Genomic DNA, 17,141 nt, shown 5'->3' with positions numbered 1-17,141 from the left:
TTCACATGACACCACTAGAAGAATAACACCACAACTTAAATATCACACCATTGAATATTACTCAACCATAGTTCACTACTAACATTTAGACTTCACCCATGTCCTCAAGAACTAAACGAACTACTCACGAGACATCATATGGAACATGATCAGAGGTGATATGATGATGAATAACAATCTGAACATAAACTTGGTTCAATGGTTTCACTCAATAGCATCAACAACAAGTATAGATCGATACCGGGAGAGTTTCCCCTATCAAACAATCAAGATCAAACCCAAATTGCTACGGCGGTGACGGTGTCCAGCGGTGATGACGGCGGTGATGATGGTGGAGATGATGATGATGGTGATGGTGATGATGTCCAGCTTGACGTCGGTGACGATGGCGTCGATTTCCCCCTCCCGGAGGGGAATTTCCCGGCGGATTCCTGCCCGCCGGAGAGCTCTTTTCTCTCCGATGTTCTCCGCCCCGCGAGGCGGCTGTAACTCTTCGTGAGGTACCCCTTCCGGCTTAGGTTTTCGGGACGAAGGATTTCGCGAAGAAAAGGAGGCGAAAGGGGTCGTGGGCCCTCCACACCACATGGCGGCGCGGCCGGGGCCTCGGGCCGCGCCGCCCTATGGTGTGGGCCCACCCCGGCTCCTCCTGGCTCCTCCTTCTGGCTTCCTCCGTCATCTTGAAAAATAGGATTTTTGGTATAATTTCCTTCCACAGGTGATCTTCCGAAATATTGCCTTCTGACGGTGCTTTTTCCAGCAGAATCCTGGCTCCGGTGCTTGATCCTCCAATAATGATGAAACATGCAAAATAGATGAAATAACATAAGTATTGTGTCCCAATATGAAATATATCAATGAATAATATATAGCAAATTATGATATAAAATAGTGATGCAAATTGGACGTATCAACTCCCCCCAAGCTTAGACTTCGCTTGTCCCCAAGCGAAACTGAACTCGATAGACATGACCACATGTTTATGGAGTGAAGAGTCGATAAATAAAATACGGACAAGAAACATCATATTCATTCACACAGGACATTATAGTAAACAACCTCTTATAACTCATATTGAAACAAGTATAAGGTAATCACAAGTAAAGGTGCATGAGAAATCATAATTGGTGATGGCAAACTCCGTTCCTGGTCAGAGAACAATTAATAGATTATATTTATTTATTGAGCAGCTCTCTCATGTTAAAGTTTATAATGCACAACTTGCATACTCAATCATAATGGTCTCTTCATAATCATTGATAACTTGCAAAGCTATATTCATTCAGATAAAACTTGTACTAAACAAGAAAGAATAAAAGACATGATGTAGTAAATCACAATATAATGGTTTGATCACAACTACTCAAATGCTTGCTTGAGATGGAGAGAAATAGGTTTACTGACTCAACATAAAGTAAAAGACAGGCCCTTCGCAGAGGGAAGCAGGGATTAAATCATGTGCTAGAGCTCTTTCAGTTTTGAAATCATATAGAGATAATAAAAGTAACATTTTGAGAGGTGTTTATTGTTGTCAACGACTGGTAGCGGGTACTCTAACCCCCTTGCCAGACAACCTCCTAAGAGCGGCTCCCATAATATTTTCATTTTGTGTGGCACTCCTTCCAACCTTTCTTTCACAAACCATGGCTAACCGAATCCTCGGGTGCCTGCCAACAATCTCATACCATGAAGGAGTGCCTTTTTATTTTAGCTTTATGATGATGATGACACTCCCCCCAACCTTTGCTTACACAAGCCATGGCTAACCGAATCCTTCGGGTGCCGTCCATCAATCGCATACCATGGAGGAGTGTCTATTCAGTTTAATTAATTTGGGACTGGGAATCCCATTGCCAGCTCTTTTTGCAAAATTATTGGATAAGCGGATGAAGCCACTAGTCCATTGGTGGAAATTGCCCAACAAGATTGAAAGATAAAACACCACATACTTCCTCATGAGCTATGAAACATTGACACAAATAAGAGATACTAAGTTTTGAATTGTTTAAAGGTAGCACATGAAGTATTTACTTGGAATGGCGAGAAAATACCATGTAATAGGTAGGTATGGTGGACACAAATAACATAGGTTTGGTTGAAGGTTTGGATGCACGAGAAGTATTCCCTCTCAGTACAGGTCTTTGGTTAGCAAGATTAATTAGCAAGCATAAGAGTCGAGGGAAACAAACAAATATACATATGATAGAAACAATCATGCATCTTCCTTGTAAGCACAAACAATTTTAACTTCAGAATAATGAACTATGAGCTAACAAGAAAGACAACGAAACATCTACATGTATTTCTCTTCTCTATTTAAACCTCAAAGTGTTGTTGCTATTGACCAATGCTAAGTTTGCCAAAACCAAATAGATTTATTCAATGCTCCCAAAGTGATACCAATACTAACAACAAGATGAATCATAGAAATTGCAAACTAAAATAAGATGTGCAATATGTAAATGATAAGACTTCTCATTAATATTCCATATCGATAACTCACACCAAGGGATACATAGACAACTAAAGGAGAGATACTTCCAAACGCAACCCATCTTATACGATAACTTCCCTATTCATGATATGACACTACTTGACAATAAAAGTAAAAGGTAGTGATAATGTGATACCGCGGCACTCCCCCAAGCTTGGAACAAACCAAGGGGATGCCAATACCGATGATGAATTACTCCTGAGGAGATGGTGGCGATGAATTCCCGTCATCAGACTTCCAAGGAAGAGGCTCTCCATCAAGAAACGACATCTTGGTCTCGGGAATCCTGAAACTGGCAGCACGGCTTATGTATTTAAACCTGTTTTCATACTCACAGTTTTGATTCTGAACGTCATAGAGTTGTGCTTGGAGCTTGTTGGTGGTGTCGTGAAGTGAGAGGATGTCGCTCCAAAGCTTTCCAGTTTCCTTCTCATGTTCGAGCAATGAGTTCGGACACAATCTCGTGGAAGATATCCACCTCACGCTCAGCCATCTTCTTGTACTTGAAAACCTCTTGTTCTAGCTTCTCCATCCTGTCTTCCGAGGCTTCCTTCTCCTTTAGGACCCCGGACATCCTTGACCTGCGGGTTCTCCTTCAACGAGCAGCAACTCCTTGGGGTGCATCTTCAGCTCCTCCATGTACAAGTTGCCAACATCCTTGCTGGAGTTGTCCTTCGGGGCTTCCGACGAAGACATGGTGGCTCTAGATCCGAAGCAAATCCTGGCAGAAACAACTCGAAACAAAACACGTCGAGAACACGATATACGGACCTCCAGGGGTCCGGGGGATTATATAGCAAAAATTTTCACGACCAAAGGAAAGTACCAGATCGAACCGAGTCGGAAAGGGGCGACGGGGCGGCCGGACCATAGGTCGGCGCGGGCCCGAGTCAGGCCGCGCCGCCCTATGGTGGCACCCCTCGTGCGTCCTTTCCACTCCGTTTCGAACTAGTAATTTCTCATATTTTCCAAAAACAGCGAAAATATTGTTCGGAAAGTAAATTGCGTAATTTTCATTACCGATCTGTTACCTATTCAAAGTCGAGTTACGGCGGACTGTCAATTTGTCCTTTGATGAAAGCTTCCGGTGTTTCCACTTGAATAATATCAACATCAACATTATAAGAATCACCCGAGATATAATGCTTGAGTCTTTGTCCATTCACCACTTGCGTAGCATTGCCTTGGAGAGAGCTAATCTTGATTGCTCCTGAGCGATACACCTCCTCGACAACATATGGTCCTTCCCATTTCGAGAGTAATTTCCCTGCAAAGAATCTGAGACGAGACCGATACAATAGGACCTTATCTCCAACATTAAACTCTCTTTTGATGATCCTTCTATCATGCCATTTTTTAACTTTCTCTTTAAAGAGTTTAGCATTTTCATAAGCTTCACTTCTCCATTCATCTAGAGAACTCAATTGTAGCAACCTCTTATCAGCGGCAAGTTTAGGATCTTTATTTAATTCTCTAACAGCCCTATAAGCTTTGTGTTCTAGCTCTAAAGGTAAATGACAAGCTTTTCCGTAAACCATTTTATAAGGTGACATTCCCATGGGGTTTTTATAAGCAGTTCTATAAGCCCACAGTGCATCCTTCAATTTACTAGCCCAATTCTTTCTAGTTTTATTAACAGTCTTTCCCAAAATAGATTTAATTTCTCTATTCGATAATTCTACTTGACCACTAGTTTGAGGATGATAAGCGGAAGCAATTCTATGATTAATACCATACCTAGCAAGAGTTTTTCTGAAACCTCCATGAATAAAATGAGAACCTCCATCAGTCATAATATATCTAGGCACTCCAAATCTAGGAAAAATAATATCCAAAAGCATTCTTAAAGAGGTCTCACCATCAGCACTTTTTGTAGGTATAGCTTCCACCCATTTAGTAACATAATCAACAAGCAACAAGTATATGAGTGTTACCTTCGAAGACGGAAAAGGTCCCATGAAGTCAAATCCCCAACAATCAAACGGTTCAATAACAAGAGTATAATTCATAGGCATTTCATTGCGTCTGGAGATATTACCAACCCTTTGGCATTCATCACAAGATAGAATAAACTTTCTCGCATCCTTGAAGAGAGTTGGCCAATAAAAACCTGATTGTAGAACTTTGTGCGCGGTTCTTTCTCCGGCGTGATGTCCTCCATAAGCACTGCCATGACATTTACTCAATATCTCTTGTTGTTCATATTCGGGAACACATCTTCGCATAATACCATCCACTCCTTCTTTATATAAGTGTGGGTCATCCCGAAATAATGCCTCAAATCATAAAAGAATTTCCTCCTTTGCTCGAGCTGAAAAGGTTGGAGGCAAGTACTTGGAAACAATAAAGTTAGCATAATCAGCATACCAAGGATCTGTCTCGCGAGCTCACCTTTATCACGGCCAATTGTTCATTTGGAAAACTATCATTAACGAGAACAGGATCATAAACAATATTTTCCAATCTAGACAAATTATCAGACAACAGGATTATCAGCACCTTTCCTATCTACAATATGTAAATCAAATTCTTGCAAAAGAAGTACCCATCTAATAAGCCTCGGCTTAGCATCTTTCTTTGTCATTAGGTATCTAATTGCAGCATGATCGATATGAATAGTAACTTTTGAATCAACAATATAAGGTCTGAATTTATCACAAGCAAAGACTACAGCCAATAGTTCTTTTTCAGTTGTAGCATAATTTCTTTGAGCAGCATCAAGAGTTTTACTAGCATAATGAATAACATTCAGTTTTTTATCTACTCGCTGTCCAAGAACAGCACCTACAAGAAAATCACTAGCATCACACATAATTTCAAATGGTAAATTCCAATCAGGAGGTTCAACTATAGGAGCAGCTTGTTAAGGCTTTCTTAAGAGTTTCAAAAGCTTCCTTACAATCATCATCAAAAACAAATGGTACATCTTTTTGAAGAAGATTAGTAAGAGGCTTTGAAATCTTGGAGAAATCTTTAATAAACCTCCTATAAAACCCAAGCATGACCAAGAACACTACGAATACCTTTAACATCCCTCGGATAGGGCATCTTCTCAATTGCTTCAACTTTAGCTCTATCAACTTCAATACCTCTCTCGAAATTTTATGTCCCAATACAATTCCTTCATTAACCATAAAGTGGCATTTCTCCCAATTAAGAACAAGGTTAGTTTCTTCACATCTCTGCAAAACTTTATCAAGGTTTCGCAAGCAACTATCAAAAGAATTCCCATAAACGGAAAAATCATCCATGAATACCTCTACAATACTTTCACAAAAACCATGAAAAATAGCAGACATGCATCTTTGAAAAGTAGCAGGAGCATTACATAAACCAAAAGGCATACGTCTATAAGCATAAGTTCCATAGGGACAAGTAAAGGTGGTTTTCTCTTGATCTTTAGCTTTAACAAGCAATTTGTGAAAATCCAGAATAACCATCAAGAAAGCAAAAATGAGTATTTTTAGACAATCTTTCTAGCATTTGATCAATAAATGGTAAAGGGTAATGATCTTTCTTAGTAACTTTATTAAATTTTCGAAAATCAATGCACATTCTATACCCTACAACCACTCTTTGAGGAATGAGCTCATCATTATCATTAGGCACAACAGTCATACCTCCTTTCTTGGGAACGCAATGTACAGGACTAACCCATCTACTATCAGCAATAGGATATATAATACCAGCTTCAAGAAGTCGTAATACCTCATTCCTTACCACTTCCTTCATCTTCGGAATTAGACGACGCTGAGGTTCAACAACAGGCTTTGCATCATCTTCCATATTAATAGCATGTTGGCAAATAGATGGAGAAATCCCCTTCAAATCATCAAGAGTGTAGCCAATAGCTCCTCGGTGTTTCTTCAATATTTGCAATAATCTTTCTTCTTCAAACTCAGTAAGCTTAGAACTAATAATAACAGGATATATTTTCTTATCATCAATATGAGCATATTTAAGATCATCGGGTAAAGGCTTTAAATCAAAAACAGGATCTTCCTTTGGTGGCGGTGTTGTACCCAAATCTTCCACCGGTAAATCATGCTTGAGAATAGGTTGGCGAAGAAAAATTTCCTCAAGTTCATCTCTTTCTTTCCTAAAAATTTCGCTCTCACTATCCTCCAAATGTTGCTGCAAAGGATTGTTAGGAACAAGAACAATAGATGCACACTGCTCCATTTTAAAATCATTACTAGGCAAATCAGCTTTATAAGGAGTTTTAGTAAATTTAGAGAAGTTAAACTCATAAGATTCACCAGCAAATTTAGTCAAAATTTTCTCTTTCTTGCAATCTATAATAGCTCCACAAGTATTTAGAAAAGGTCTACCAAAAATGATAGGACAATAATCACTAGCAGCAGAACCAAGTACCAAAAAGTCAGCAGGATATTTAATCTTACCACATAGAACTTCCACATCTCGGACAATACCAATTGGTGAAATAGTTTCTCTATTAGCCAGCTGAATAACCACATCAATATCTTCAAGTTCACAAGAATCAATTTCGTGCATAATCTCCGTGTAAAGCTCATAAGGAATAGCACTAACACTTGCACCAATATCACATAGTCCATAATAGCAATGATCACCAATTTTAACAGATAGCATAGGAACACTAGCTTGTTTGGGTTTATTAGGATGTGAAACAATATTAGAAGCATCTTCACAGAAAATAATATGACCATCCTCAACATTTTCGAGTCACAAGATCTTTAACTATTGCAACAACGAGGTTCAATTTTTATTTGTTCTTCAGGTTCTCTAGGTTTCTTTTCACTTTTATGAACCGCACTATTTATAACAGAGTACTCTTTCATTTTAGCAGGGAAAGGAGTTTTTTCAATATAAGCTTCGGGAATTACACGATCAGCAGTTTCAATTACAACACACTTATTAATAGATGAATCCATTTTATCTTTATATGGTTCATGATACTTGTCAAAATTCTTCTTAGGCAATTCATAATGAGAGGCAAAAGCTTTATAAAGATTTACGACAACTTGGGAATCAAGACCATATGTAGCACTCATATTACGAAATAAATCAGTATCCATAAAAGCTTCAATGCATTTATAATCATAAATTATACCCGATTCTCTATCCTTGTCGTTCTCCCAACCTTCAGTATTTTCTTGGATTCGATCAAGAAGGTCCCTTTTAAACTCTTCTTTGTTGCGTGTAAATGATCCAGAACAAGAAGTATCCAAGCAAAGTCTTGTCTTGAAAAGAAAGTCTTGCATAGAAATTATCAATAATAACATTACCGGAAGCTCATGAATGGGGCATTTGAGCATTAAAGACTTCAATCTCCCCAAGCTTGGGCAATACTCTCTCCATCATGAGGCCAAAAATTATATATGCGATTCCGATCCTTATGAATTTCACTTGGAGGATAGAACTTAGAATAAAACCGGGGCACAATATCATTCCATTCAAGAGAATCCCCATTATCCAAGTAATTTATACCAATGCGCCGCCTTACCGGACAGCGATAAAGAGAATAATTTCTTCCTCACTTCATCCATAGCAATACCTGCACATTTGAATAACCCGCATAATTCATGCAAAAACAGTAAATGATCACCGGGGTGGACAGTTCCATCCCCTTCATAGCGGTTATCCATAACACGTTCAATAATTTTCATAGGTATTTTATATGGTATCACTTCCTCACCTGGCGCCTCATCTACTACCGTTGCAGTAGTAGTAGATTTCCCAAATAGAAATTGAAGAGAAGAGCTCTCCATAATGACTTATGGCAGCAGGTAGAAATAAAATCAGCACAACAGTAAAGGTTTTCCTTACCAATTCCACTTACCAATAGCACTTCACTCCCCGGCAACGGCGCCAGAAAATAGTCTTGATGACCCACAAGTATAGGGGGTGTATCGTAGTATCTTCGATAAGTAAGAATGTCGATCCCAACGAGGAGCAGAAGGTGTTGGCAAACAGTTTTGATGAAGGTTTCACTGTAAATGCTCACAGACAAGTATTCGGGGGTTTTGATGTAACAGATGAAATAAGTACGAGTAAGTAAAATGCGAGAGAAATAATTGCAGCGAGTGGCCCAATCCTTTGTAGCACAAAGGACAAGCCGGTTTGTTTACTTATAATGACCAAACGTTCTCGAGGACTCATGGGATTTTAGTCTAGTGCTTTCGCTACATACGGCTAAATAATCTTCATTGTTATGATAAGTGTTGTGTGGGTGAACCTATGCTAATGTACCGCCCTTCCTAGGACTAAATACATACTTGTGATTATACCCCTTGCAAGCATCCGCAACTACAAGAAAGTAATTAAGAATAAATCTAACCACAGCCTTAAACTCGAGATCCTGCGATCCCTCCCGCATCGATATACCAACGGGGTTTAGGTTTCGTCACTCCGGCAACCCCGCAATTAGCAAACGAATACAAGATGCATTCCCCTAGGCCCATAAATGGTGAAGTGTCATGTAGTCGACGTTCACATGACACCACTAGAAGAATAACACCACAACTTAAATATCACACCATTGAATATTACTCAACCATAGTTCACTACTAACATTTAGACTTCACCCATGTCCTCAAGAACTAAACGAACTACTCACGAGACATCATATGGAACATGATCAGAGGTGATATGATGATGAATAACAATCTGAACATAAACTTGGTTCAATGGTTTCACTCAATAGCATCAACAACAAGTATAGATCGATACCGGGAGAGTTTCCCCTATCAAACAATCAAGATCAAACCCAAATTGCTACGGCGGTGACGGTGTCCAGCGGTGATGACGGCGGTGATGATGGTGGAGATGATGATGATGGTGATGGTGATGATGTCCAGCTTGACGTCGGTGACGATGGCGTCGATTTCCCCCTCCCGGAGGGAATTTCCCCGGCGGATTCCCGCCCGCCGGAGAGCTCTTTCTCTCCGATGTTCTCCGCCCCGCGAGGCGGCTGTAACTCTTCGTGAGGTACCCCTTCTGGCTTAGGTTTTCGGGACGAAGGATTTCGCGAAGAAAAGGAGGCGAAAGGGGTCGTGGGCCCTCCACACCACATGGCGGCGCGGCCAGGGCCTGGGCCGCGCCGCCCTATGGTGTGGGCCCACCCTGGCTCCTCCTTCTGGCTTCCTCCGTCATCTTGAAAAATAGGATTTTTGGTATAATTTCCTTCCACAGGTGATCTTCCGAAATATTGCCTTCGACGGTGCTTTTTCCAGCGAGAATCCTGGCTCCGGTGCTTGATCCTCCAATAATGATGAAACATGCAAAATAGATGAAATAACATAAGTATTGTGTCCCAATATGAAATATATCAATGAATAACAGCAAATTATGATATAAAATAGTGATGCAAATTGGACGTATCAGGCACCGCCGCAGCCGAAAGCCAGCCCTCCACAGCCGGCCGCCGAGAAGCGAGGAGAAGGGGACCTAGGGTTTCCCCTTGCAGCCCGCCCCCACCCCTCCCTCCGCCGCCGGTAGGGCACTCCACCACCTCGTCGTCCGTCATGGTGTCCCCGAGCCAAGGCCAGGCACCACCATCGAGGTCCCCGACGAAGGGCCGCGCTCCGGCCCTACGAAGACGACCCACGCTCGACCTCCTCGCGCGAGATGACGAAGAATCCCCGCCGCCGCCGGCCGGCCTTTGCCAGACGCACCCCGTGGCGGCGGCGAAGGAGGGGAGGGGGAGAGGGGGGAGACGGCGACGGCGGGGTAGAGTTCTCCCCGGCCGCCACACGGGGGTGGCTCGGGAGGAGGATGCCAGATCTCCCTACGGTAAGATCAGAAAACATTTTCTATCATTCAACAACATTTTTCATATAAGTATTAGCATAGTGTGTACATAAAAGGATCAAGCAATTGGTCATTGTTATCAACGCAAAGACATATACAAAGGGTGTCATGTACTCTAGCAAGCCGCTATCTTTCTTCAAGAGCCACCCGGAGACGGTTCCCCGGCCACCGCCGGAGGGCCAAAACTCAGGCTACATCATCGTGAAGAGCGACGAGGACGACGACGACGATGAGACGTGATGTTGGGGGTTGTGCGGGGGGACGCGCGTGGGGGACCTCCCGTTCCCGGAGGACTGCGTGCTCACGCTCAGCTACACGGAGCGCCAAGGTGAGAGAAGAAGAACCTACACCGATTCCGTCGTGTTCGTGCCCGTCACCGACCAGCCCATCGCCTCCAACCGCTACTACGCCATCGTCGCCACGGGCAAATGCAAGTGTCTATTCAGGACGTGCTCCGGGGAGGAGGACATGACCCCATGATGCTTCTCCCGCTGCATCAAAGACGTGAAGCCACGACCGTTCGACCCGTCCGACGCCTACCAGCAGATCGAGATCGTCCAGCGCCAGCGCGGGCAGTTCACAGCCAGGGCCGTCGCCACCGACGGCTCCCCACCCTACCTTTACCGGCAGATGTACTGGTGCATGCAGCGCTTGCCATTATTTGGTCAATATGTTTATGTATACATGATAAGGTTTTTAATGATGATTTTTTCTCTTATGAAGGTTGTCTACGAGTGCTTATGTACGCTCCATTTATGATCATGTCTACATTGTGTGGAGAAACATGACATATTTATGAAGATGTCTCCACGGTTAGAGAATATGGCTATGGATATTTTTATCCAACATGAATGCCAGCGTAGTCAACAGATTTGCCCTCTATCCCATAGGTGGTTGTGCAGTTGTTGTGATGTTTACTTGTATTGCGCTTTTCCACGTGTTTTTGGTTAATAATTTTGGTCCTGAGTGGCTTTTGTGTATCTTAGTTATGCAGAAGCCAGATGTAATGATTAAACCGTTTAAGTAATAAAGTGTCCCTTGTCGAAAAAAACAGAGTGCACACAATATGTGCAATTCAAGAGATGATCCTGATGTGTTGGATCATGTTGAAGCAATGTACTTCTGCATTGCACTAGGTACAATAGACGACCCCTTGAACTAAATTGTGACACAACTTAATCATCACCATTGCACCAATGTCAAAACAGAGTGAGGTAGTGCTTCGTATGTGCAATGTTCGTGGAAAGACCATTCATAACGGGCATGCAGTTCATGCAACCCACTGGGCTCTTCCACACATACATCGTAACTTAATCATTAATTGACCCAATCAATCATCAAGCTCATACATGGAAGGCAAAAAAAAAAAACACTAACCCTAACCCCTAAATGGGGGAAAGGTCAAACCCTAAGCACAAAACTTCATCAAAATCGGGAGCAGGTGAAACTTTAGATAATAAAGTACCGCCAACTTGAACAAACCAGAGATAGATCTGTAAACTATGTCTGCTTCAGAAAGAAAGAACAAACTTATACAAGCACAACCAAACAAATGCAAATCAAACCCAAAACTCTCATCCTAAGTACATATCTAGGGTCTTAAATGCTTCATAAGCTAAGTTGGGGGCTTACCGCTATTGGCGACGAGTTGATGAAGCATGTGCGAACGATTGTTGAAATGATGGTGTGTCGACACATGTGTCAATGGAGGGAGTGGAGGTGTCCGTCTATGTCTTCCTGATGTCAAAGATCGTGGTAGCGCTATGAATGTGCCGGTGGTGAAGAGAATTGCGACACTCCATCTCCCTCTTCCCAGTTGCGTGCTTTTTCTTTGGCACATGTTGAAACATGCGGCGCAAGCTCTGTCGCTTTGAGGAACATGCGATAGAGCGTCAGTCGTACGCGCAGGCTACCTGATAGCCTAAATTTCTCCGAAGGGCTGCGGTGGGGAGTATGCTAGTAAGTAGTAACCATACATTCCCTAAGCAATAGTCTGACCATGCGAACTTGTGCAAGAACTTTGGACTTGTAAAAGGTGTCCAAGGTTCAGTATGATAAGACACGAAGCCGTCGAGACGACCATCGCAAACTGAGACTCTCGCATGTTCATATTTTGTTGGCTAATCTTGCTGTAACGTATCCACACGGTCTCTTCAAAGACGCAAGTGTAGGTCGATCAGATAGCTGCGATGTTGGAGGTCCAACAAACTAACAGTATAGATCCACTAGTAGAGAAAATTTCACATGGAAGCACCAGTGGTCTAGTGGTAGAATAGTACCCTGCCACGGTACAGACCCGGGTTCGATTCCCGGCTGGTGCATGTTGTTTCCTAACCAGTTTTTTTTGGCATAATAATCCCCAGCTTAGAAGCAGAGCTGCTAATGGTAGAACGAGCATGCTGTTATTTCGGCAAATAATCTCAACAAGAACTGGTCAAATGGTACATAAACGGGTGCATATCCTACGGAGAAGTTTTTTTTTCTGCATCCTATAGATAATTTATGTAGCCGTACATATATGCTATAGCTAATATATGTGTATCTTTCATGCATTATCTTTGTCTAAATTTTTCATAATTCATTTTTCATAATTCTTAACAATATAATCATATGCTTATATAAAAATACAGGTTCTTACACCTTTAGGAATGTATTCATGTCTAATCAATGTGTATCTTTGCATTGGAGGGGATGAATGAGACAGAATTGCATAACACTTTCGTCACACTAAATATGGTGCCCTCGCATTTACGGTGGCCACCGTGTGAATTTTGGAGAAAAGAAGAACATAGATGGCTAATTAGAGAACCAACATGAGGTTGGGTGGTTGTACCCTCAGCCCACCAGAATTCAAACCTCAGGTTTAATATCTGTGTGGCTCATAAATGCGGAATATTCATTCAGTGGAAGGCGACATTTTCGTCGACAGCGAGGCGCCTGTGGTGACTTCGTCAATTTCAAAATCCAATCCGTCGGCTCAGTCTTCCGGAGGTGCTCATAGGGGTAGGGTGTGCATGGGTGCGTTCATAGGGTGAGTGTATGCACGTGTATGTGAACGTCTATGTTTGTATTGTGTTTCTCAAAAAAAAGATGGCTAATTAGACAATTTCAATGCTTGTGTGTCAATTATAAACTTCATTTTTATAGGGGATGGAACCGTGGGAGAGCCATATTGGCAATAGCTCTTGAGCGCAGGGCTCCATCTGTATATATGAGTATTCTCTTTCCAGAAAAAAACAAAATCTTGCAAGCCAAGAAATTTTAGTGTCCATGGCCTTCTCTTTCCCGATTGTTTACATTATATTCAGAGTAATAGTTCAATACAAATTGCATCGTTGTAAACGGTTGTGATAATATTGTTCATACAAGAATAAACATTCATGAATGATGTACGGTGCTACGGATGCACGGCATCGAAAATAGGTGGGTGTGCATACGGGCCGCGGAGCCAAGCGGTAGCGATATGCTTGTAAGCCGCCTCCGTGAGGTGGATGCCGTCCCAATTGATGTGTGTGGCAGGGTCGGGGCATGCGGTGGCGCCAGGCAACCCGCATGGGGCGGTTGCATTGTAGTTGTACGGCCCACCTGCTCCGCAGCATACGCGGAGCCCCGATGTGGTGGCGCTGAACCCTGCCACGTTAATTCGGTCTAGGATTAGCAACCCCTAACAGCACAAATGAATGTCCTAAGGTTATTTAGTTTGTGGGAAACTCAGTCGGGTTGTCCACTCTAACCATTTCAATTCTTTGAGGGAAACGAAACATAATTCGCGTACCGAATGCGGTTGGTTTCTTGAGGAACGCCATGACCGGCTCGTAGTAGTCGGCGTAGACGATCTTGACGGCGGGGTACTTGCACCGGAGCCGACGCACGGCCTCCAGCAGCGCCGAGTTGTGGTAGCGCGCAAACGCGTTGTCCTCCCGCAGGCACCCGGTCCGGGCGTCGTAGTCGCTCCTGTTTGGGCTCGCGAACAGCGTCAGTACGATCGGAATGCAACCCGTCGGCAGTATCCCCGGCACCACCACGTACCTGGCTCCCGCCTCGACTACTGCCTGCAAAACAAGAAAGCAGAGAGAATATTTCCTCCTTTTTTTTCTTTTGAATTGTTTTGGGAATTGAGCAAGTAAAAAGACGTTGACCGGCGGGGAAGGATCACTAGAGGTTAGATGACACCTCTAGTGATTTTTCACGAGGATTACACCCCATTCACACAGTGGCGAATCTAGCCCATTTCGCTAGGGTGGGGCAGGCCTTAGTTGGGCTGTGCTTTTTTATTTTTTTCCATAATTTCTATATAATACATATGGGTTGGGCCAAATCTTAGGGTGGTCCCCGCCCCACCCTTCCACCCTGTTGGCTCTAACCAACAATCCATCGCAACACAAGTAATCAAGCAGCAAGCAAAAGTTAGTTACCTCGACGCCTGCTGTGATGGTCTGTACTACTTTCGGCACGTATAACGCGACCTGCTCGTTGGTTTTCCCGGCGGCCCTCATGAAGTTATAGTCGTTCCCGCCAATCTCTCCCATGAAGAAGAGAGATCTCCGGAAGTAGTCTCTGCAGCCTGAAGACAGAATTAATCAATTCATGGACGAAATCCTTCTGAGAAGAATTGGGGACTCATCACCACATCACATCGGATAATGAAAATAAATTCACTCGTGGACGAAATCGTTGTGTATACCGAGACCCATCATCACAAGCATCACATAACGTAACCAAGGGGGGTCCTAGCTAGTATACTACCTTGGGGCGTTGAGCACAATGTGGGCTTGAGCTTCCGGAACCACTCGAGCTGCACGTTCAGGGAACTGTTGAAAGGGGGCACGGTGGTGATGTTCTTCTCGAGGAAGAAGCCTAGATCCAGCGCCGTGGCGGCGATCACGCCGAAGTTCGCTCCGTGGGTGAAGTTACGCTCCTCGCCGAGGATCGGCGGGATGAAAGGGAGCCCAAACTCATCGGCTGCCAAGTTGATCAATCAATCAATGGCACGGGAAACAACACATGCTAATTAATAAGATGGCTTCTTCCGTAACATAGACTGAAATCTAACTAGAACATACCGATGAAATCGAGGATGAGACGTCCGTTGGAGGCTCGGCCGGTGGGGTGGCCGAAGAAGGTCTCTCCGTAGGGTAAGTTGCTGAAAGGAATGACAGGAAGCACCGGCGCGGCAAGCTTCCCGTAGTTTCCCGTGTCGGTGTACGAATTGCCAAAGCTGAAGATGGTGCGGATCGGGTGCCGGCGGCCAGGGTTCGCCTCAGCGTAATGTACGCGAGCTGCTAGAATGAGGAGGACGAAGGCTATGGGCATTGAAGGCGGGAAACGCTCCATAGTTTCAATGTGGCATTGCTGCCCAAGTGGTCAAGTATAGATATAGCGTCCTATGGTACGTTACGTGGCCGAAATGCACAGGCATTGGACTTGGCTAAACGTACGAGTTTTTTTTTTTTAATCTTTAGAGTTGCTGTCATCCACGAACTGAATATTGCTTCTAAATTCTAAATGCTATGCAAGTAACCCAGACCCAGTTAGGTTTATGTTGAAAACCTCCTTTCCAGAAGCACTTCACTGAGTAGTGCAGATCAGCTAACTCGAATAAACAAAAAAAAACGCCACAACCCACAAGTAATGAATGGCCTTCAAGGAAATCACAAATACAACCCAGTCGTTGGTGGCGGAGTTACGCGACGAGGGCGACACTGTTCGCGCTCACAAGACCCTTCCATTCGAGGTGAGTAAAATGCGCCGTATCGAGTCATCTGGGGGACGCTGTTTCTTCATCCCATGTTTAGGGGACGTCGCTGTTCAGTCGATGTACTCTATGGGCTCGCGGTGGTCGCAGTGAGACATGCGGCTAGCGCAGCCTTCTGCAGCGCAGGCGATACCACCGTGAGCATCTCTAACCGCGTCCCCCAAAACGTCCCCAGTCGCAGTGAGCATCTCCAGTCGTGTCCCTCAAAGGTTTTTGGGGCGCGCCGGATATTTTTTCAGCCCCAGTCACGCGCCCCAAATGCCCCTTTCGCCCGGCGTGGCCCAATATGCGCCGGACATAGCGAGAAGTGAGGCGGGGAGTGGCGGGCCCGACGCGTCATTGACCTATTGAAATTTAACCAGTCTCCCGCTACATCGCTCCTTCCCGCCACTTCCCGCTGCCAGCCGCACATTTGTCTACCATGCCAAAAGATTTAACCGCCTCCCGCCGATTCATTTCTCCCTCCCGCCTCCGCTACTTGATGACCCACAAGTATAAGGGGTGTATCATAGTACTTTCGATAAATAAGAGTGTCGAATCCAACGAGGAGCAGAAGGTGTTGACGAGCAGTTTTGATCGAGGATTCATTGTAAACACTAGCGGACATGTCGAGGGTACTCCTCGGCAATGCCCTCTGATTGGGGCTTAGGGTTGATGGAATCCTGTAGGCTGACACGAGACATCGATTAACAGACAAGCGAGGAGAGCGATTTACCCAGGTTCGGGATCCTCGATGAGGTAAAACCCTTACGTCCTGCATGTCTGATCTTGATTATGAAAATATCAGGTTACAATGGGGTGCCGAAGGTTTCGGCTGTGGTCTCGTCGAGAGGCTAAGTGCTACGTGGACCTAGCTCTAGACTTGCGGTGGCTAAAGTTGCTAAGATTGATTGTGTCCCTCGGCAGCCCCTCTCCTGGCCCTTATATTTCGGGTAGAGAATAAAGCATGCCTCCACCGAATGTTCTTCTCTCTTGATAGTTCTTGTCCATCTTGTAACAGCATCATCTTCTTCTATCGGGTGCATGTTCAGCGCTCCCGATGGGAGTAGCCCCCGAGTCTAGGTACGGATGCTTACAATCCGTGCGTAGACTCAAGTTGTGCCA

At 44.0% G+C, this 17,141-nt stretch overlaps 1 protein-coding gene and 1 non-coding gene across 2 annotated transcripts; one reads left to right on the top strand and one right to left on the bottom strand.

Annotated features, from left to right (window-relative positions):
• The first annotated feature begins 12,532 nt into the window (after positions 1-12,532).
• On the top strand, positions 12,533-12,603 carry TRNAG-GCC. The gene has a single exon. It is a non-coding gene; the product is annotated as a tRNA-Gly (tRNA).
• Positions 12,604-13,679: 1,076 nt separating this feature from the next.
• Positions 13,680-15,616, bottom strand: LOC124695446 (GDSL esterase/lipase At5g45910-like). Its single transcript, XM_047228293.1, has 5 exons — positions 15,346-15,616; positions 15,029-15,244; positions 14,698-14,846; positions 14,058-14,334; positions 13,680-13,912 (listed from the first exon to the last, which is right to left on the bottom strand). The coding sequence occupies exons 1-5, from the start codon at positions 15,614-15,616 to the stop codon at positions 13,680-13,682; spliced, it is 1,146 nt and encodes a 381-aa protein (XP_047084249.1).
• Positions 15,617-17,141: the final 1,525 nt, after the last annotated feature.

This window comes from Lolium rigidum, chromosome 3 (assembly GCF_022539505.1).
Source record: "Lolium rigidum isolate FL_2022 chromosome 3, APGP_CSIRO_Lrig_0.1, whole genome shotgun sequence".
In the NCBI taxonomy this organism is placed as follows: domain Eukaryota; kingdom Viridiplantae; phylum Streptophyta; class Magnoliopsida; order Poales; family Poaceae; genus Lolium; species Lolium rigidum.
The sequence above is the reverse complement of the archived record's forward strand: the minus strand, read 5'-3'. Positions and strand labels throughout refer to the sequence as shown.

What these genes read in the sequence shown, in the direction of transcription:
- LOC124695446 (XM_047228293.1), bottom strand. Translation starts at nt 15,616, where the DNA reads ATGGAGCGTTTCCCGCCTTCAATGCCCATAGCCTTCGTCCTCCTCATT. An exon ending in ATTGTGCTCAACGCCCCAAG is followed by an intron (nt 14,847 to 15,028) that starts GTAGTATACTAG and finishes TTCTGTCTTCAG; the next exon opens with GCTGCAGAGACTACTTCCGG. An exon ending in CCATCACAGCAGGCGTCGAG is followed by an intron (nt 14,335 to 14,697) that starts GTAACTAACTTT and finishes CTTGTTTTGCAG; the next exon opens with GCAGTAGTCGAGGCGGGAGC.